Below are 22,904 nucleotides of genomic sequence, written 5' to 3'. Positions count from 1 at the left end.
TTGCAAAGCCAAATGGATTAATTGAGTCCGAATATTACATATCGACAGAGCCAATTTCAAAATGAGGCTATACAGTACTAAATTATATAAAAATATCAAGGTATTGTAATCAACTGGTAGAACATTTAAATTTTATTTGTCCAGATAATAGGTCTTTAGATAGTCTAAATTTCTCTTTTGATAATATTACAATGGGTTTTTTTATAAAGAATTTAATATATTGACCTGATTATCATATATAAATAATCTTCATTTAATACTGCATAGTGCATAGAGGCCGAAACAATTAAGAAAATTGGTTAATTTTACATGATTAGGAGAGTTAGGGGCTTGTATATACACCTTATCATTAGCTTCAAGCTATCTTAGCAAGAATTTTAATTTTTTAAAGACATATTTGAATTATCTAACTGACATGTCTTTCATTATAAAAAGTTATTTAAATTAAACATTCCGCTAAAATATATAAATTCATATAAAAATTATCTGATATTTATTTCCAACACAAAAATGTGCCAAATCCTTATCTTAATTTGTATAAGCCTGTTTTGTTTTTGGGAGCGGTTCTACATGTAAATGAAGTATTTGTGAGATGTCCAAACACAACTGCTGGCAGGAACATTTATTACATTCCTACCTAATCTGAAACCTATATTTGTAAAGTAATACATGTAAAATTGTGGCAATTCATCTTATTATCAGCATTTCTTTTAAGTAGATTTTTAATGATTTTCTTTTTTACTTTATACATAATGGGTTTAATTTGTCGAGATTTAAGTTCAAATAGTTTCAAAAAGTGACTGATAACTGGCTGATGTTTTGCTGTGACACATGCACCATTGATCAGGCTATTGTGTGATATGGCGCCATATTGTTTGACACTTGTTACATGGTAGATTACAGACGTCTCAAAGTTAAATCACCAAAAACCTGCTTAGCATTTTATAGTGTTATAATTATAAGTGTCAGTAACGAAATTGTTTATTTGTCCATTGTTTTACAGAACTATCATGTATATTAAAATTAAATACTATCTACAATCTGAGATGTATATCAATATCATGTACAACCACTATTTGTAGCAGGAATTCCTCTGTAGCTAGTGGTAGGATGTTTAATTTGAGAGCGAGAGGTCACTGGTTCGAGCCAAAGCGCGGGCTGGGCATTTTTCATTAGTCCTTCTTTTATAGTTTTGGTGCCGTTGACCACTCCATGTGAAACTATCAGAGATTGAGAGGCTTCCTTGGAGCTGAAGAACCTGGGTTGTGGTTGCATTCAGGGCTGAATACTTTGTGAAATAGGAAGTAATTTAAATGTAAAGTGGATAGTATAGGTCACCTAATAAGCAATGGCTAAGGGGCTTTATACAGGTTGATTATTATAAAGTTAAACCTTGATATACGGTAATGCCACCGATTTGTTTTACCACTTTGCTCAATTCTAATCATAATATATCTCTTGGAACCCATTTTCCAATCCTATTTATTCATTATCAGTTTCCCTTGATTTCCCATCATATTCAACATAATGCCAAAATGTCACAGAAATTGTACCAACATGGCAGTATAACTAGGTTCTACTTACATGTATACAAGTACATAATACTTTCACCTCTACTAATCATTCCTTTACAGAGAGACTAAAATTCTTTACAAGTTTGAGATAATGTATACTTACATGTCAATGTACTGTTAGTAGTCTATACCCCAGCATTCCAGGAATTCCAACAGTGTGGACTATCAACAGGATTCGGAGACAAGAGGTGAACTAACAGTTCTGGTCTGGTACTTTGTCCTGAGGTGAGTGAACTAACAGTTCTAGTCTGGTACATTGGCTCAAGGTGAGTGAACTAACAGATCTAGTCTGGTACATTGTCCTGAGGTGAGTGAACTAACAGTTCTAGTCTGGTGCATTGTCACAAGGTGAGTGAACTAACAGATCTAGTCTGGTACATTGGCTCAAGGTGAGTGAACTAACAGTTCTAGTCTGGTACATTGTCCCAAGGTGAGTGAACTAACAGTTCTAGTCTGGTACATTGTCCTGAGGTGAGTGAACTAACAGATCTAGTCTGGTACATTGTCCTGAGGTGAGTGAACTAACAGTTCTAGTCTGGTACATTGTCCTAAGGTGAGTGAACTAACAGTTCCGGTCTGGTACATTGTCCTGAGGTGAGTGAACTAACAGTTCTAGTCTGGTACATTGTCCCAAGGTGAGTGAACTAACAGTTCTAGTCTGGTACATTGTCCTGAGGTGAGTGAACTAACAGATCTAGTCTGGTACATTGTCCCAAGGTGAGTGAACTAACAGTTCTAGTCTGGTACATTGTCCTAAGGTGAGTGAACTAACAGTTCTAGTCTGGGACATTGTCCCGAGGTGAGTGAACTAACAGATCTAGTCTGGTACATTGTCCTGAGGTGAGTGAACTAACAGTTCTAGTCTGGTACATTGTCCCAAGGTGAGTGAACTAACAGATCTAGTCTGGTACATTGTCCTGAGGTGAGTGAACTAACAGTTCTAGTCTGGTACATTGTCCTGAGGTGAGTGAACTAACAGTTCTAGTCTGGTACATTGTCCTAAGGTGAGTGAACTAACAGTTCTAGTCTGGTACATTGTCCCGAGGTGAGTGAACTAACAGATCTAGTCTGGTACATTGTCCTGAGGTGAGTGAACTAACAGTTCTAGTCTGGTACATTGTCCCAAGGTGAGTGAACTAACAGATCTAGTCTGGTACATTGTCCTGAGGTGAGTGAACTAACAGTTCTAGTCTGGTACATTGTCCTGAGGTGAGTGAACTAACAGTTCTAGTCTGGTACATTGTCCTGAGGTGAGTGAACTTACAGTTCTAGTCTGGTACATTGTCCCAAGGTGAGTGAACTAACAGTTCTAGTCTGGTACATTGTCCCAAGGTGATTGAACTAACAGTTCTAGTCTGGTACATTGTCCTGAGGTGAGTGAACTAACAGTTCTAGTCTGGTACATTGTCCCAAGGTGAGTGAACTAACAGTTCTAGTCTGGTACATTGTCCTGAGGTGAGTGAACTAACAGTTCTAGTCTGGTACATTGTCCCAAGGTGAGTGAACTAACAGTTCTAGTCTGGTACATTGTCCTGAGGTGAGTGAACTAACAGTTCTAGTCTGGTACATTGTCCTGAGGTGAGTGAACTAACAGTTCTAGGCTGGTACATTGTCCTGAGGTGAGTGAACTAACAGTTTGGTCTGGTACATTGTCCCAAGGTGAGTGAACTAACAGTTCTAGTCTGGTACATTGTCCTGAGGTGAGTGAACTAACAGTTCTAGTCTGGTACATTGTCCCAAGGTGAGTGAACTAACAGTTCTAGTCTGGTACATTGTCCTGAGGTGAGTGAACTAACAGTTCTAGTCTGGTACATTGTCCTGAGGTGAGTGAACTAACAGTTCTAGTCTGGTACATTGTCCTGAGGTGAGTGAACTAACAGTTCTAGTCTGGTACATTGTCCTGAGGTGAGTGAACTAACAGTTCTAGTCTGGTACATTGTCCTGAGGTGAGTGAACTAACAGTTCTAGTCTGGTACATTGTCAATAGGTGAGTGAACTAACAGTTTGGTCTGGTACATTTTCCCAAGGTGAGTGAACTAACAGTTCTAGTCTGGTACAGTGTCCTGAGGTGAGTGAACTAACAGATCTAGTCTGGTACATTGTCCTGAGGTGATTAAACTAACAGTTCTAGTCTGGTACATTGTCTCAAGGTGAGTGAACTAACAGTTCTAGTCTGGTACATTGTCCCAAGGTGAGTGAACTAACAGTTCTAGTCTAGTACATTGTCCTGAGGTGAGTGAACTAACAGTTCTCTTCTGGTACATTGTCATAAGGTGAGTGAACTAACAGTTATAGTCTGGTACATTGTCCCAAGGTGAGTGAACTAACAGTTCCGGTCTGGTACAGTGTCCTGAGGTGAGTGAACTAACAGTTCTAGTCTGGTACATTGTCCTGAGGTGAGTGAACTAACAGTTCTAGTCTGGTACATTGTCCCAAGGTGAGTGAACTAACAGTTTGGTCTGGTACATTGTCCTAAGGTGAGTGAACTAACAGTTCCGGTCTGGTACATTGTCCTGAGGTGAGTGAACTAACAGATCTAGTCTGGTACATTGTCCCGAGGTGAGTGAACTAACAGTTTGGTCTGGTACATTGTCCTGAGGTGAGTGAACTAACAGATCTAGTCTGGTACATTGTCCCAAGGTGAGTGAACTAACAGTTCTAGTCTAGTACATTGTCCTGAGGTGAGTGAACTAACAGTTCTCTTCTGGTACATTGTCATAAGGTGAGTGAACTAACAGTTATAGTCTGGTACATTGTCCCAAGGTGAGTGAACTAACAGTTCCGGTCTGGTACAGTGTCCTGAGGTGAGTGAACTAACAGTTCTAGTCTGGTACATTGTCCTGAGGTGAGTGAACTAACAGTTCTAGTCTGGTACATTGTCCCAAGGTGAGTGAACTAACAGTTTGGTCTGGTACATTGTCCTAAGGTGAGTGAACTAACAGTTCCGGTCTGGTACATTGTCCTGAGGTGAGTGAACTAACAGTTTGGTCTGGTACATTGTCCTGAGGTGAGTGAACTAACAGATCTAGTCTGGTACATTGTCCCAAGGTGAGTGAACTAACAGTTCTAGTCTAGTACATTGTCCTGAGGTGAGTGAACTAACAGTTCTCTTCTGGTACATTGTCATAAGGTGAGTGAACTAACAGTTATAGTCTGGTACATTGTCCCAAGGTGAGTGAACTAACAGTTCCGGTCTGGTACATTTTCCTGAGGTGAGTCAATTAACAGATCTAGTCTGGTACATTGTTCTGAGGTGAGTGAACTAACAGATCTAGTCTGGTACATTGTCCCAAGGTGAGTGAACTAACAGATCTAGTCTGGTACATTGTCCTGAGGTGATTGAACTAACAGTTCTAGTCTGGTACATTGTCTCAAGGTGAGTGAACTAACAGTTCTAGTCTGGTACATTGTCCCAAGGTGAGTGAACTAACAGTTCTAGTCTAGTACATTGTCCTGAGGTGAGTGAACTAACAGTTCTCTTCTGGTACATTGTCATAAGGTGAGTGAACTAACAGTTATAGTCTGGTACATTGTCCCGAGGTGAGTGAACTAACAGTTCCGGTCTGGTACAGTGTCCTGAGGTGAGTGAACTAACAGTTCTCTTCTGGTACATTGTCCTGAGGTGAGTGAACTAACAGTTCTAGTCTGGTACATTGTCCCAAGGTGAGTGAACTAACAGTTTGGTCTGGTACATTGTCCTAAGGTGAGTGAACTAACAGTTCCGGTCTGGTACATTGTCCTGAGGTGAGTGAACTAACAGATCTAGTCTGGTACATTGTCCTGAGGTGAGTGAACTAACAGTTTGGTCTGGTACATTGTCCTGAGGTGAGTGAACTAACAGTTCTAGTCTGGTACATTGTCCCAAGGTGAGTGAACTAACAGTTTGGTCTGGTACATTGTCCCAAGGTGAGTGAACTAACAGTTCCGGTCTGGTACATTGTCCTGAGGTGAGTGAACTAACAGATCTAGTCTGGTACATTGTCCCAAGGTGAGTGAACTAACAGTTCTAGTCTAGTACATTGTCCTGAGGTGAGTGAACTAACAGTTCTCTTCTGGTACATTGTCATAAGGTGAGTGAACTAACAGTTATAGTCTGGTACATTGTCCCAAGGTGAGTGAACTAACAGTTCCGGTCTGGTACATTTTCCTGAGGTGAGTCAATTAACAGATCTAGTCTGGTACATTGTCCTGAGGTGAGTGAACTAACAGATCTAGTCTGGTACATTGTCCCAAGGTGAGTGAACTAACAGATCTAGTCTGGTACATTGTCCTAAGGTGAGTGAACTAACAGTTCTAGTCTGGTACATTGTCCTGAGGTGAGTGAACTAACAGTTCTAGTCTGGTACATTGTCCTGAGGTGAGTGAACTAACAGTTTGGTCTGGTACATTGTCCTGAGGTGAGTGAACTAACAGTTCTAGTCTGGTACATTGTCCCAAGGTGAGTGAACTAACAGTTCTAGTCTAGTACATTGTCCTGAGGTGAGTGAACTAACAGTTCTCTTCTGGTACATTGTCCTGAGGTGAGTGAACTAACAGTTATAGTCTGGTACATTGTCCCAAGGTGAGTGAACTAACAGTTCCGGTCTGGTACATTGTCCTGAGGTGAGTGAACTAACAGTTCTAGTCTGGTACATTGTCCTGAGGTGAGTGAACTAACAGATCTAGTCTGGTACATTGTCCTAAGGTGAGTGAACTAACAGTTCTAGTCTGGTACATTGTCCTGAGGTGAGTGAACTAACAGTTCTAGTCTAGTACATTGTCCTGAGGTGAGTGAACTAACAGTTCTAGTCTGGTACATTGTCCTAAGGTGAGTGAACTAACAGTTTGGTCTGGTACATTGTCCTGAGGTGAGTGAACTAACAGTTCTAGTCTGGTACATTGTCCTGAGGTGAGTGAACTAACAGATCTAGTCTGGTACATTGTCCTGAGGTGAGTGAACTAACAGATCTAGTCTGGTAGATTGTCCTAAGGTGAGTGAACTAACAGTTCCGGTCTGGTACATTGTCCTGAGGTGAGTGAACTAACAGTTCTAGTCTGGTACATTGTCCTGAGGTGAGTGAACTAACAGTTCTCTTCTGGTACATTGTCCCAAGGTGAGTGAACTAACAGTTCCGGTCTGGTACATTGTCCTGAGGTGAGTGAACTAACAGTTCTAGTCTGGTACATTGTCCTGAGGTGAGTGAACTAACAGTTTGGTCTGGTACATTGTCCTGAGGTGAGTGAACTAACAGTTCTAGTCTGGTACATTGTCCCAAGGTGAAGTGAACTAACAGTTCTAGTCTGGTACAGTGTCCTGAGGTGAGTGAACTAACAGATCTAGTCTGGTACATTGTCCTGAGGTGAGTGAACTAACAGTTCTGGTCCAGTGCATTGTCCTAAGGTGAATAACTAACAGATCTAGTCTGGTACATTGTCCTGAGGTGACTGAACTAACAGTTCTAGTCTAGTACATTGTCCCGAGGTAATGAACTAACAGTTCTAGTCTGGTACATTGTCCCAAGGTGAGTGAACTAACAGTTCTGATCTTGTACATTGTCATAAGACTAATTTAACTAGCAGTCGCGATCTGGTACAACTTTGTAAGGTTTTTATTAGAACACTGGTTTTGATGTTCCATATATTGGTTAAATCAAAATACAGAATCAGTGTTGATTTGAACCACAGCAGTGTGATGCATGTGTTTGACCAATTCAATAATCTATATTAATGAGTTACTTCCCTTTACATCATTTCAGATAACAAGGACATTATTAGATAAAACATTCATTTCATTGACTAATTGTTGTTTTTTTTTCAAAATGTCATTGTAATGCAGTCTTAATAACTAGAGATGTTCTGTGTTATGTTAAAGATTCTAATTCATGCAGTTCTGATGCAGAATGTAATCCAATACATTCTTTGTGGTTTCATTTTGCTAATTAGCTAGTAGTTAATGCATATCTGCTAATTAGTCTAGAGCTAGCTTTGTACATCACATGCATACATTTTTTTAAACACTTGATGTCTTAATCTCACTTTATTATTTTGAACAATTTCATTAAAACATTATAATTCAAAATTGATTTGATATTTTTTTTTAACAGGAATAGTTGTAGAGCTCACCTAAAGATGTAGCTGTGTACAGATTGTCATACAGATATATATACAAATCCTGTATGTAACAAGGATCTGTAACAGCGGAGTCCACACACATCTGGGCAATAGCTTCACACTTTTAAGATATTCATTGCTGATTTCATGGGAAGTTCAAAGACAAATATGAAAAGCTGATATAAACTTCACATTTCTTTGGTTTGATGTTTCCTGCTGATAAGAGGAAGGTGTAAACATTTTTTAATATTGAGACACGACCAAATCTTACAGTTATGTTTTAAAGACCACCAGAGCGAGGGGATTAACCTTAGTAAAAATGAATACTTCACAGGATGGCATTTACATCAACATTTATTTTGCTTTCTCGCCACTGGTTTTGGTCTTGTGACAAGAATTCCATTCATGATATTTAAAGAGATCTCAAAAAATTAAAAACGATTGAATGTTAAGTCCTGAAGATATAGAGGATGACATCACTCCAAATCACACAGTAAATCAACTGATATTTATTAACTATCAGATGATCAAAATTAAAAGATTTAAATGTACACTTATATATATAACATGTTAGAACTAGTGTGGGCAGGATGTTTGCCTTGAGAGCAAGAGGTCACCAGTTCAAGGTTCAGTGTGGGCAGGATGTTTGCCTTGAGAGCAAGAGGTCACCAGTTCAAGGTTCAGTGTGGGCAGGATTTTTGTCTTGAGAGCAAGAGGTCACTAGTTCAAGGTTCAGTGTGGGCAGGATGTTTGCCTTGAGAGCAAGAGGTCACCAGTTCAAGGTTCAGTGTGGGCAGGATTTTTGTCTTGAGAGCAAGAACGCAAGAGGTCACTAGTTCAAGGTTCAGTGAGGGCAGGATTTTTGTCTTGAGAGCAAGAGGGCAAGAGGTCACTAGTTCGAGGTTCAGTGTGGGCAGGATGTTTGTCTTGAGAGCAAGAACGCAAGAGGTCACTAGTTCAAGGTTCAGTGTGGGCAGGATTTTTGTCTAGAGAGCAAGAGGTCACTAGTTCAAGGTTCAGTGTGGGCAGGATGTTTGTCTTGAGAGCAAGAGGTCACTAGTTCAAGGTTCAGTGTGGGCAGGATTTTTGTCTAGAGAGCAAGAGGTCACTAGTTCAAGGTTCAGTGTGGGCAGGATGTTTGTCTTGAGAGCAAGAGGTCACTAGTTCAAGGTCCAGTGTGGACAGGATGTTTGTCTTGAGAGCAAGAGGGCAAGAGGTCACTAGTTCGAGGTCCAGTGTGGGCAGGGGAGCCAAAGAGCCTGGAAGTATAGAGTATAGATCTCTCTTCTAACTCAGCCTAGTTGTAGGATGGTGACTCCAAGAGCGAGAAGTTGCTAGTTCGAGGCCTGGCAAGTATTTTTCATTACTCCATCCTATTACAGATGTACATAGGCGACACTGACAATGTACCCAATTCATCACAAAGAAGTGAACTAAACAGTTAATTTGTCACATTTTTTCAAATACATGTATTCCCTCAATTGTCTTACACTATAAATAAGTATACTGGCTATTGCCTGGGTATTGCTAAAGCAATACAGGTCCCCTACTGGCCCCATCTAAATATAGTAAAAGTGACCTTTACTTTGACCGAAAACCCTGAAACTCAAACTTGTCCGAGATATAATGGTCCTTGATCAATTTGTGAAGTTTGATCAAAATCAATTATGGAATGAATCCACTAGAGCGCTGACAAACTTCGGCATTACGATCGTATGTACAAGTTTACAAGACGGACAGAGATTGGTTCGGTTTGTTTTTGTTTAACGTCCTATTAATAGCCAGGGTAATTTAAGGACGTGTCAGGTTTTGGAGGTGGAGGAAAGCCAGAGTACCCGGAGAAAAAACACCGGCCTACGGTCAGTACCTGGCAACTTCCCCAAGTAGGTTTCAAACTCGCAACCCAGAGGTGGAGGGCTAGTGATAAAGTGTCGGGACACCTTAACCACTCGGCCACCGCAGCCCCTTAGATGGACAGAGAGGAAACCTATTGTCCCCTAGGTTTCACCAGAAGGGGACTAATAATGTACACAACATAACACACATGCAAAGAGTCAATCAATTTTATTGATAACAAGTATAATTATTGACAGACTTCTATAAAAAATATCTCTTATCACTCTAATAATTAGGTCATGATTGCAACAGAGCTGATATACATGGTGTATTGTACTTGAAAGACAAAGGAGGAATATATAGCATATGTCACTAGAGTTAACAAAATTGTTATACAAGATATTTCATTTTATATGAATGATAGATATGTACACAAGCTGAAACTACTATTTAAAGTAAAACGTGTATATGTACACTGTAAATTTTATTTCGATGAATATTTGTAGATATTGAGACTGTACAAAATTTGAAAGTTACATCATTTACATCTTCACACCATATAATAGTACATTTCTGTAATGTACATTGTATCTATTATAAAAAGCATAAATTGTACATTGTATCTATAATACAAAGTAGGCATTGTACATTGTATCTATAATACAAAGTAGGCATTGTACATTGTATCTATAATACAAAGTAGGCATTGTACATTGTACCAATTATGTAAAGTATACATTGTACATTTTAATCTATTATAAAAAGTATACATTGTATCGATTATAAAAAGTATACATTGTACATTGTATATCATACCAGAAATACAACGACCCATTGTATTCATATTTTGTACCTGGGTATATGCAGTACCTACCATACAAATAATAAAATGAATACTTACATATAACCTAGCTATAACTAATACCTGATATCTATCTATATATATAAACAAGACATATATAGGAGGACTCACTTACCTTCTACAAACTTTATTACTAAAGTACATTTTATCCCATTTACACTCTTACTGTAAAATTTTGATATTGTTTATATTTCACTGGTGTTGTTTTCATTTACGTCAGTTCATTTATTCATTTTTTAAAAGGACATATTTTTGTAATTAACGGTAACTCATTTGCTTACCTAAGTTAGAGATTGAACATAATTGTAAGCCTTGTTTATACAAAATATATCTGATACAGTAATATTCCATTTTCCCCAGGACTGAGGAAAACATGTTTATCTTGACCAACAAACAAAAATAACAACGAAATTGATTGGATACTTCGTATTATTGCTTCATTTTTTTCCAATTATCTTCAATAAATAAAAAAAAAATATTCCTAAAATTGACTAACCATGCAGCTATCATGTACTGTTTTGGTAATACAGCGCCATTAAAATTTTACTTTTATTATCCACCAAAGAATTCCCACAAAGGGAGGAAACTCAGCAGTGATAAAACGTCACAGAAGATTCATGATGTAAATATATTATACAAAACTATAACAGAAATAAAAGAACAACAAAAAGCTAATAATAAAAATAATCATGTATAAAGGATTGAAGTGACCCTTAGTTACATGTTTACTATCAGATCGCTGATTCACCAATTTGTAATATTAAATCTTAGGCAACGCCATGTGAATAATAATATGAACATATGCATCATTTAATTTTCTCAACTATCAATGAAAGTAGCTTTCTTATACATAAATATTGGAGAAAAATGATTTTGAAATTGTTCATATAACCTCATTAAAATAGGAGTCAATATTTTAGTAGTGAGAAACTAACTTTGAAATTTCAAAAAAAAGAAAAAAAATATATAATAAAATATCACGGTATATAAGTAAAACTGTGTACTAGATATAGCAGTAATTATAGACTTAAAAACATCACACTCAGCACTAGTTTTAGCATGTACATACATACATGTATGTTTAAGGGTGAACAACCTGTTAACACTCCTTGATAACATCTTCATTCTTCTAGTCATAAAATAATGTACTTCATTTTGTGTTATTTTTGAATGATAAGCAAATTATCAAATAGATTGTCAATAATTTTAAAGATTTCACACAGTAACATGCTGTTAAATTACCTACAAGGATAACATCAAAGTGTCATCAATTTCAAAAACACTATTATTTATAGCTTTAGCCAATTTTTAGACAAAAGACGGTGTAATTATAATTTGAATTATCTAAAAAATGAGATTTATTTAATGAGATAAAGTAACAAGACTAGACGATCGATGGTGAAAAAATCTTCTGACAGCACTATTTTTTATCAAATTCAAAAAGGTATTCATATTTATTGGTAGTATTACTGGTAAGTTCAGGAAAACATGCCATGGATATTTCCTCAATCATAAGCAAAGAATGCTTCTCCAACACAAGTTTTAGAAACGATACAAGAATATCTTCTCCCTTTGATCCAAGGTAATTCTATGATACAAGCTTGCATGAGAATCGAGACAAGAATAGTCTCCCTTTGATCCAAGGTAATTCTATGATACAAGCTTGCATGAGAATCAAGACAAGAATGGTCTCCCTTTGATCCAAGGTAATTCTTTGATACAAGCTTGCATGAGAATCGAGACAAGAATAGTCTCCCTTTGATCCAAGGTAATTCTATGATACAGGTTTGCATGAGAATTGAGACAAGAATTGTCTCCCTTTATCTAAAACCAAGCTTTCAAACATTACATGTCTGCATGAGGACCGAGACAAGAATGGTCTCCCTTTGATCCAAGGTAAAGTCTGCGTGGGAATTGAGACAAGAATAGACTCTTGTTGACCCAAGTTAATTTTATGATACAAGTCTGCGATGGAATTGTGAAAGAATAAGAATTGAGAAAATGTTTTCCCTTTGATCCAAGGCCATGGCATGCTATGATACAAATCTGAGATTTAAGACAAGAGTAATCTCCCTTTGATTCAAGGCCATACTTTACAACAGACTAATTCCCATAGTTCTACATGCAGTGTTATTTTTATCTTGACTATTTTATCTAATATGTACTGTATTACGATGAATAACATTCTCGAGCTCTTGATCTGTATATACACCTTATACCTAAACTAAAATGTACACATCTCCTTAAATTATCTTCATATAACTAATACATAGATAATAGTATTAACATATGTATAAGGAATGTTTTTATTTCTTTAAACGAATAAATTCAGGATGTTATACTTTAAAGAATTCCTACATTAGTCACTGAATATCAAATTACAAATCACTCTACCTACAATATATACGATAACAATTTAACATCTGAGCACAAAATCCTGTCATCACCATCTATATCCTGGCTATATATCTAAATACATTTTCTTCTTTACAAAGTGGAGATTTAAAATACTAAACCGGTATTTACAATAAAGGATTTCTAGGCATTATAATTCTCCTTGGAAAAGTTATTACAAATATATGCTTATTATATACACCCGTTGTATTTTTCTCATGAGACAATTCTATAAAAGAATGAATTCCTGTGCCAAACTCCACCTTCAGTAACTTACCAATGTTTGCAAATACTTTCCAAAAATAAATGTAATTTTAAGAGACAAATTTTATCGGACTGAGTGTTTGTAGCCTTCATAAAAAAAAACCCAAAAAACCAACTTATACTAAATGAATAAAGGTATACATTGATAAACTATGTAATATGCAAATAAACAAATCTATGGCACCAATTATTGGTTGTTTAAATCAGACAGCTTGTCAGATGATGTATATATTTTAAGATAATACAACTTCTGTAATTGTAAACTAGGTATTTATTAGTTTAATTTAATACATTTGTTATGACCTTTTAATTAATTACTGAAAACTAAAGATAAACAGTCTATATATGGATGTGGTTGATGTGGTTAACAGAGGTTTTAGGAGCTTTTTTTTATTGATAGAGGTTAATAATATTGGTAAATATAAATCACTGATGACTCTATAATGCATGCTTTAATCAGCTTTAGTATAGCACTACTCAAAACCGTAATATGTTAAATTTTAAATCTACTGTTTTAGATCTAAAACATCTATGCTGTAATATGTAAGTATTTTTACAGTTTAATATATACTTCTTTGTATATGTACAGGTATATTTTTCCCTTTGCCACAGACGATTTACATTAAAATTGCTTCTTTTTCATTCTGGAATGAAAGTTAGTCTGAAATGTACTGTAGTACAACATGAAATGTTCATGTGTATTTTTCACTCATGGTTTGGAGCTTTCGTGGACACAAACTGTTGTGGTTAGCCAATCCAACAATAATATTTGTACATACATTTGTATTTATATTTTTGTTTCCATAGCAACTATAAAAAAAACAATGAGAGTTTATACACAATGAACATTTCCTATTATATGGTATGTAATAATTAAACAGCCATAATCAGTCCTACAAATAACAGATAAATCTACTGAAATATCTACAAGTATATTGTTGAATGACTTACCACCGAACACCACTCTCTAGTACAATGTGGCGTGGTGTGGTTACGATAATCAATAATACGTATTTCTATATCACCGTGATGAAGGCACATTACGTGTGTGTTGTGTGAAAACCACTGTGGATACAAAAACAGGACGGCCAGAACTTGGTGTAAATTTCTATAACATGTCATTCGGAGCTTCTCAATAAACATCCTCAAAACTACCATGTATTTAATCATGCATATCAAAGTTCCACATATAGAAAATTTTCATAATGTATATTTCCTCTGATGATAGAAATATAAAAATATTTTAAAGAAAAATATTGGATTTTTTCTGAACATTATATCATTTTTTGCATAGATGATCAAACTCCTCAGAAATATGTATTGGATAAATCATGATTAATTTGCAAAGGGACTTTTTTATGTAGTAACTTTCCCATTTCTGTATTCAAACTTCTCAAAAACACTGATTCAAACACGGTCTTATCAGTGTTTGATAGCAGTGACAATTTTCAATCTGAGCTTAAACAGTTAATGTAGGCATGTAAATCCAACATTATGTGACTTTTGGGCCGTATTCATGAAACCGTCCTCATGATCAAAGTCACAAATTATGTTCAGACTCTAGGTAATAAATAGGAAACACAAATTCAATTTTTTTCAATTATTTGAAAGTATTTTAGCTTTTCGGAAAGACGTCAAGTGAAAAATTATTTTTGAAGCTTCAGTTTTTCTTTTTTTAAAACTGCTATTTCATGATTTAGGCGAGTTTTCAGAAAATTACCTTGAGTACAGTATTCATGTTTGAGCATGAGAATATTTTCTTGAATACTTGCCATACAGTAATATTTTATATAGTATAATCTCACGGGGATTCTTAAAATCGGTCGTTATAGACAGGTGGTCGTTATATACAGGTGGTCGTTATATACAGGCAGCCGTTAGAGCAGGTTTGACTGTATATTTACAATAGAGTGCTGCCCTAACATTAAGTGTCATGTGATAATACAATATAGTGCTGCCCTAACATTAAGTGTCGTGTGATAATAATTTGAGTCCTGACGATGACGTTGTCCTCAAAGATTACAGACAGATAAGGTACTTCTATATAACCCTAGTACATAAGGCCCCCTACATTATATTGAGGAATAACTAATGTCAAAGGTCACTGTGTTAAATTAACAATCATCACCTGAAGGTGTTGTAATATGGACAAACATCAACAAACACTTATATCACAAACACTCTCACATCTTAACAAGTATATAACAGTACCTACTTGTGTTTTTATAGTAGTATGATTTTACATGGTCATGCGTTCATTGACGGATCTAACTCTAAGTTTCCCTATATGAGCTTTGATTTAATTATCTGTATCAAAGCCTAATGATATCAGAGCTATACTTTATAAAATCCAATATGCAGGCCGTGTAGAAAACTATAGCAATCCATTGAACCCTCAATATATTGTCATATGCAGCATTGATCTTACTTTCCTTCTTAACAATTCTTTTCTGAAGAAGTACTGGCGCTATAAGAAGGATTTATCGCATATAAACCTGTATACAATATCAATATTTCTTCATGAACCTTCAAATTTCTGATCTTCACTTATCAGTTTTTATCAGCGGCATTAACTGTATGACCAAAGAAGTATGTCATACAGACGAATTCAAATCCTGCGTGATGACACACACAGACTACAGAACGATGCTACCTATTACCCCATAAACTCCCAGTCTTAAGACTAACATTTGTTATAGTACTGTCGGTCATTACGACTATACCCTATAAGTTGGGGCTTCTACCCAATATTGTGTGTCAGCCCATCTTCACATTGTTGCTGTCTGTTGGAGCACATCCCTAACATTGCAATCTGTCCATCCACATCAAAGCAGTCTCTTGGTCCACATCCACATTGCAGTATGGCACTGTCACCCTCCCCCTTTGTCTGCCAGCCTATCTTCTCACTTCGGTACGAGTATAACACAGGTCCACTGTCCCCACACTGACCAACCCTATGTGTGGCCAGCACTTTGTAGAAAAGTTGCATAGTTTTCTATAGGAATGTCCAGGAGATCACAGCTCTGCCTATCACAGCTTTTCCACATAGTTTGCTGGAAACAGACCCTGTTTTGCTCGTAGCTTTCCTGTCCACCAGCCAGTCGCCTCTGAAAATTTATGAAGTTTGAATTTAAGGTGAAGATTATTCATTTACAAGAATATGTTTAATTATACATGTATTTATCATTATTGTAATGCAAACTTTATTTATTTTACAACAGTTGCAAAACAAATTATACCAATTCATATTAACCACTCTTGTTGGCCCCGAAGCACATGAGGGGTCCTTTTAGGGAAGGAAACCAGAGTACCTGGAGAAAGCCCACATGCAAGTGGTCGGCTATGTTTTTTCATACCGTTCATGTTCGATCATCAAATCAAACCCAGGCCACCCTGGTGAAAGGTAAGTGATCATGAGATGCCACTGTGCCAGCCAACTCTATCATTGTCACTAGTTACTACCATCTACTGATAGTATGCACAGTATTAATTCAATTATAATAATGATTTAATTTTTCAGAATTATAAAAATCATTTATTTTAGAACAGTTACAAAACTTAATCATCCCTCTTGGGGGAGATTGTAGTTTACAGACTTTTATGTGAAAGGAAACTACCCAGAAGTAGCTCGAGAAACATGTATGGTACCTTCCTAACTTTTCATATCTGATCAGGAAATTGAACCCTCGTCATTTGGGTGAAAAAGAGGTGTGTTATAGTATTATAATGCCTGACTATTATATAGTAGAAGCTATATATGTCACAGAATGTTGGTGCTACACAACTTCAAAACCATAAAGGGGTTAAATCTATGTATAACTGCAATTGTTTTGCAATTGTTGGAAAATTTAAACAAGAGGCCCAGGGGCCTTAACGGTCATCTGACTCTAAATTAAAACCCTTATATTATTGTAGTATGCATTCTCTGTAGCAAGTATATAGTGGCACTGTTGGCCATGGTGGCCATCTTGGATTTCTGACCGACCCAATAAATAATAACACTTGGTCTGGACCATCTAAGGATAATTTCTGGTAAGTAAGAGCTGAATCCCACCGGTGGAATTTGAGAAGATGTTTGAAATAGGTGTTGTTCATGAAAACCATGATTGCGCAATCATGTTACAAAATGGCCGTCATTGCTGCCATGTCAAAGTTTTTACGAGGCCGAAAAAAACAACAACACTTAGTTGCAACTCAATGACACCAGTGGAACTGGAGAATAAGTTTAAAATGTGTTTTTTAAGATTGCGGATATGGCGGCCATCTTGGATTTCAGACCAATCTAAAAAATAACAACACTTGGTCGGGATCATCTCAGGAACAATTCAGGCAAGTTTCAGCCCAACAGCACTGGTGGAACTTGAGAAGAAGTTTAAAATGTGTTTTTCACGATGGCGGCTATGGCGGCCATCTTGGATTTCGGAACGACCCGAAAAATAACAACACTTGGTCGCAATCATATCAGGATCATTTCAGGCAAGTTTCAGCCCAACAGCACTGGTGGAACTTGAGAAGAAGTTTAAAATGTGTTTTTCAAGATGGCGGCTATGGCGGCCATCTTGGATTTCGGACCGACCCGAAAAATAACAACACTTGGTCGCAATTATATCAGGATCATTTCAGGCAAGTTTCAGCTCAATAGCACTGGTGGAACTTGACAAGAAGTTTAAAATGTGTTTTTCAAGATGGCGGTTATGGCGGCCATCTTGGAATTCGGAACGACCCGAAAAATAACAACACTTGGTCAGGATCATCTCAGGATCATTTCTGGCAAGTTTCAGCCCAACAGCACTGGTGGAACTTGAGAAGAAGTTTAAAATGTCTTTTTCAAGATGGCGGTTATGGCGGCCATCTTGGATTTCGGACCGACCCGAAAAATAACAACACTTGGTCAGGATCATCTCAGGATCATTTCTGGCAAGTTTCAGCCCAGCAGCACTGGTGGAACTTGAGAAGAAGTTTAAAATGTGTTTTCAAAATGGTGGCTATGGCGGCCATCTTGGATTTCAGACTGACCCGAAAAATAACAACACTTGGTCAGGACCATCTCAGGATCATTTCAGGCAAGTTTCAGCTTAATCCCACTGGTGGAACTTGAGAAGAAGATTGAAATGTGAAAAGTTTACGCACGGCGCACGGCGCACGGCGCACGACGACGGACGAAGCATGATGACTATAGGTCATCCTGACCCTTCGGGTCAGATGACCTAAAAAGAAATCAGTGGAAATAAGACTATTATTATCTACTCTAGTGAGCAGGAGGCGATAGTTACATCATTAGTTTGCCTGAAAAATTACGTCGTTTTCTCACTAATTTATAATATAACACCTACAAATGATCAATCAATACCTGCCAACAAGAGCAGATAACTCTAGATTACTTAAAGACAGAATAGACAGAGATGGGAATTATCCAGGCTTCTGTCTGACCTTTCCTGATAGAACTTATACATGAGTAGGTAAAGCCAAGACCTCTATACAATGGTGTACCTTCTTTTACGATCTCTATGACGTCACCCTCATTGAAGCTCAGCTCATCAACATCCTGGGCGTCGTAGGCATATAGACAGCGACACTGAGGGAAGGCAGGTTTGGGTTTGGGGGCAGCTGGGGGTTTTGGACGCCCCCCAGCAGGACTAGGCTTTTTGGTACTACTTCTGTTCCTCTGTACACTGGAAACACAGAAAGAATCAAAGCTTATGAATCAACAATATTGTCTAATCTTACTGTTATACAGGCTTCTAAGAACGGATTGGCCCTTCACTTCATTCTAAGAACATTTGACCCTTCACTTCATTCCAGGAACCAGCTGAAACTTACTCTTCAATTTTATCCTAGTAACAAGCTGACCATTAACTTTGAATTTGTTCCACCAATTATATATTACATGCCGTTTTTGGTATTCAAATTTCTAGGAACAAATGAAACTACAGAAATGCAATTAAGAACATATTTATCCTCCTTGCTGGGCTTTTTACTGATAAATACTGTATGAAGTAAACATTTAAATATCACTTTTAAAACAACAACAACAGATTATTGCCAGTATCAGGCAATGTCATGCTGTAAACTACTCTGGGTTAAATCTACTGGTCAACTACAGAATAACAACACATAATATTAGTATGTCTACAACAAATTAAAGTACATATCAACTACAGAATCACAACACATCATGTTAGTAGATCTACAACAAAGTATTCATGACACACTGACAGCTCCAGAAAGTCTGTGATTTTGTCTTTATACATTTGAAATTCATCTGATTCTAAATTTGGACTCTGAAAATCTGGATCTGCCATTGTGACTGAATTAATACTCAAACCAACGTTACAAACAACTAGACTTTAAAACATCAATATTTCTATGGCCTAAGAAGACTGATTTCTTTGTTGTAAAGTCTGAATTTACAGACAAAAATCATATGAAACCAAACAACAAAATTGTATTCAGCAACACTATAGAAAATATTATGTAATTATTATATGATAGTGCATAGAAATACCGTATTCGATCTAACAAGTGCACTGTGCACTTACAAAATCATAAAAAGGGTGTGCTTTATAAAATCATATACAGAGAAGTTTCATGTGAAATCTGGGAGAAAAAATAGCAATCCTTTTTTTCTCATTTACAAATACCTTAATATGTAAGTGAAAACAATCCAGAAATTTTGGTTAAAAGACTGAAGATTATATTGGCAGATAAATGCGATAAGAAGTATTCATGTTCCAATTAGCACATCCATCCTTTTTTCCTGAAAAAGGTGGGGATTTGCTTATTAGGGCAGGTGTGTTTATTAGGTCGAATACTGTATACATTTGATGTTATGCTCCTAATGATTTGGAAACTATTGTACTAAAATACCTACCACCCAATCATTACCAGCTTTACATTAACATAACCAGCTCGATCACTACAGCAATGATGAGAAAATATACCAACCCTCCATACTGACAACAGTCTCGCATCTCACAGGAACACGAACAGGTTATCTCCCTTTTTACTACATTTATGCTCACAAATTGTATAGTAGAACTCATTTTCATTCAGTTTTCATCATGCAAACCTTAACACTATATCAATGGAGGATTGTTGACCATTTTTTGCTAAGGGGAGATAACCTGTTTCCCATACCGCATAGTGTCACAAAAGCATTCTTTGCAATCTTTAGGTGTACATGCATGCCGAATTATAAGTCACATGGTAGGAAAAAGACAAGTCACATGGTAGGAAACAGATAGAGAGATGAAATCCTTAACTAAACATTTCTTTTGGATGCTGAATGATCTGACCACCATTAAATAAGCAGATCTCATCACGATGCTCAATGATAACAAGAGGCCTGTATCGCTCACCAGGATTTTTCAGTGATTAAAAAATCTTATTAGACCCATATGACCTTGACCTTTGAGCCAATTACCTTAATATTTGGTCAGTTGACTCCTTGTTTAATTCTGACGAACAAAATATTCATTAGTGAAAAAAAAAAAACGGTATTGACCTTTGGCCTTTGATTTTTGACCTCAAAATTAATTTTTGTGAATTCAATATCTTGATCAAATTTCATGTAAATCAGTCAATAAATACTTAAGTTAACAGCTTAAAACTAAATTTGTGTATGAACAGACAGATGATGGACAGACAGACAGTGACTGTTAACTCATATCTCAGATATTGGGACCTTGAATTAAGAAGTCATTTGAAGAAATTTATAGATTGACTTACTTATGGACGACATATGACAGACACAGTACAAAGGATGGACGACGGAAGCTACAGTATGGCTTAAGCTCACCTTGGTCATTTGTACCAAGTGAGCAGATCAACAGTGAAACATGGCAAATATCAATTTATCCGAATCAATATTGTTAAACATTCAGATTGTATTCATACAGAACTGCACACCTTGTATGGGATCAGGGCTGGCATCATATAAACTGTAGTGATTGCTGATGTATTCTCTTCACAGACATCACGATTAGCTTTACTAACATTAAATTATTACTTTTCAGACCAAACATATCAAAATCAATGTTGAAAAGACACGTTCCTTTAATGTCCAAGGTTCACACAAAGAAGTCTGTTATCAGAAGAGTTTCAAATAAGCAAATTTGAAGGCATTAATTTTGAAACTAATTTAATGTCACATCGTTCAGCAGGTTTAACTTTATAAGATGGAAATCCAATTAGAACTATTCGGAACAATATATCAATATGTGGCATGTTCGGGGGCACTTTCATTTGTGGCTTGGAGCCTACACATCATTTTGTGGTACAAAGTTTTGTGGTTAGCCCATGTAGCACAAAGTAAAGATTTCTTTATTGAGGAGCTGACATAACAGTGATGTACACAAACAGAAAGTTATGTGCACCCTGGCTTACAAATCCAGTGTCACGAGTCCATGAATAGCACAATAATCACAGCACAAAGCATGTGTACAGTGGAGCCCAATTAATCAAGCCACATTTTATATGATCATCCAACTATCCAGTCATCACTACCGGAAAACAAATTCTTAATGACCTATAGTATGTTAAGAAAGCAATTAAACTTTTTCTCTATTCATGAAATTATGTATCCAGTAATCCCTAGCCATATGACAATTCAGACATAGTTACTAGGAATAAATGTGGCTTGAATTCTGAAGCTCCACTGTACAGTGTAGTAAACAGACAAGTTGGAGTTAATGTTAAACTTACTCGCTCATTCGTTCTTGGTCAATACGCTGAAGACTGATAGACAAGACACTACATATTACAACATCTCAACACCAGCATCAGGCAGAGGTCATTTTAGTATCATATTAATTCATTCCACATTACAGCTCATTTAAAATTTCATAAGTAATTCAATGGCAGACATAGCGAAAGATGAAACAAAACAATGTGATTAGAAAAGTATATTGTTGCAGTAGGTAATTAGCATTTGGTGGTGGCCAAACCTCCTCAGTTTTGGAGACTCGGACCTTATAACGAGAGGCAAGGCCAGAGTATATAAAATGTAATTTCCTGTGTATTGCCTGCTAAGTTATCTAAATGAGCCGTTATAATGGTTTTATAATTTTAAAGGGGGCTGCAGTGGTTGAGTGGTTAAGGTGTTCCGACACTTATCACCAGTCATCCACCTCGAGCTCAGTTCGTAACTCATGTGGTGGGTACTGCCAGGTACTGACCGTAGGCCGGTAGTTTTCTCCGGGTACTCCGGCTTTCTTCCACCTCCAAAACCTGGCCCGTCCTTAAATGACCCTGGTTGTTTATAGGACTTTAAACAAAATAACCCTGACCTTACAATTCTAAGTCTGCAGATAGCCAGCTCTGGTATACTGCCCATGTAATAAAGTAATCATAAGGGTATCCCCTGCTATATGTGTTAAGCTTTCACGGTTAACCTGTATTTCCTTAACACATGAACAGCGTTAATGAACATATTTCTAGATCTATGTGTGAGTTGTCTTTACTTGATAAGTCCCCACATAGGTAAATGAATTATTCATTCAGATGTGAACAGCAATGTTGGCACCTGATGGTACACCAGGGAAACACAAGAAGTTAACTTGGATTTGACAAGTATTGTACAGCCCAAAGTTTTTACGTTTTTTTTTGGAAATCATTTTGTCGGATAGCCTTCTTCATCTGATAGCCTGCAGAAGTCATTTTTTAATGTTTTAAATTGTATAGCTAGCTGGCAATACACAGGAAATTATGGCACATTTTAAGAAGATAGGGAAGTAGCAGGATAATCTACCATAAATCAGGTGTGAACTGTTATTCCGATATTTGTTTTCGATTATTCGGGTGCAGTTGAACTACACCCATCCTTAAAGGAACTTAGCAAGGCATACAATATCTAAAAAGCAAATATTGTGTTTAATATGATTAGT

General features: G+C 36.8%; 1 protein-coding gene across 3 annotated transcripts in view; it reads right to left on the bottom strand.

Moving 5' to 3' along the window:
• Positions 1-9,711: 9,711 nt before the first annotated feature.
• Positions 9,712-22,904, bottom strand: part of LOC117334978 (unconventional myosin-Ie-like) — a 51,246-nt gene continuing 38,053 nt past the window's right edge. For 2 of the 3 annotated variants that reach the window (XM_033894854.1, XM_033894852.1), the window contains exons 28-30: positions 21,724-21,756; positions 18,511-18,692; positions 9,712-16,127 (exon numbers count right to left, since the gene is read on the bottom strand). In XM_033894854.1, the coding sequence (XP_033750745.1) occupies positions 16,051-16,127; positions 18,511-18,692; positions 21,724-21,756 (292 nt within the window). In that variant the 3' untranslated portion in view covers positions 9,712-16,050. The remainder of the gene's footprint in view (positions 16,128-18,510; positions 18,693-21,723; positions 21,757-22,904) is intronic. The other variant, XM_033894855.1, reaches the window with a different exon arrangement.

The sequence above is a fragment of the Pecten maximus genome, chromosome 9 (assembly GCF_902652985.1).
Source record: "Pecten maximus chromosome 9, xPecMax1.1, whole genome shotgun sequence".
In the NCBI taxonomy this organism is placed as follows: domain Eukaryota; kingdom Metazoa; phylum Mollusca; class Bivalvia; order Pectinida; family Pectinidae; genus Pecten; species Pecten maximus.
Note: the sequence above shows the minus strand (reverse complement) of the source record. Positions and strands in the feature narration are given on the sequence as shown.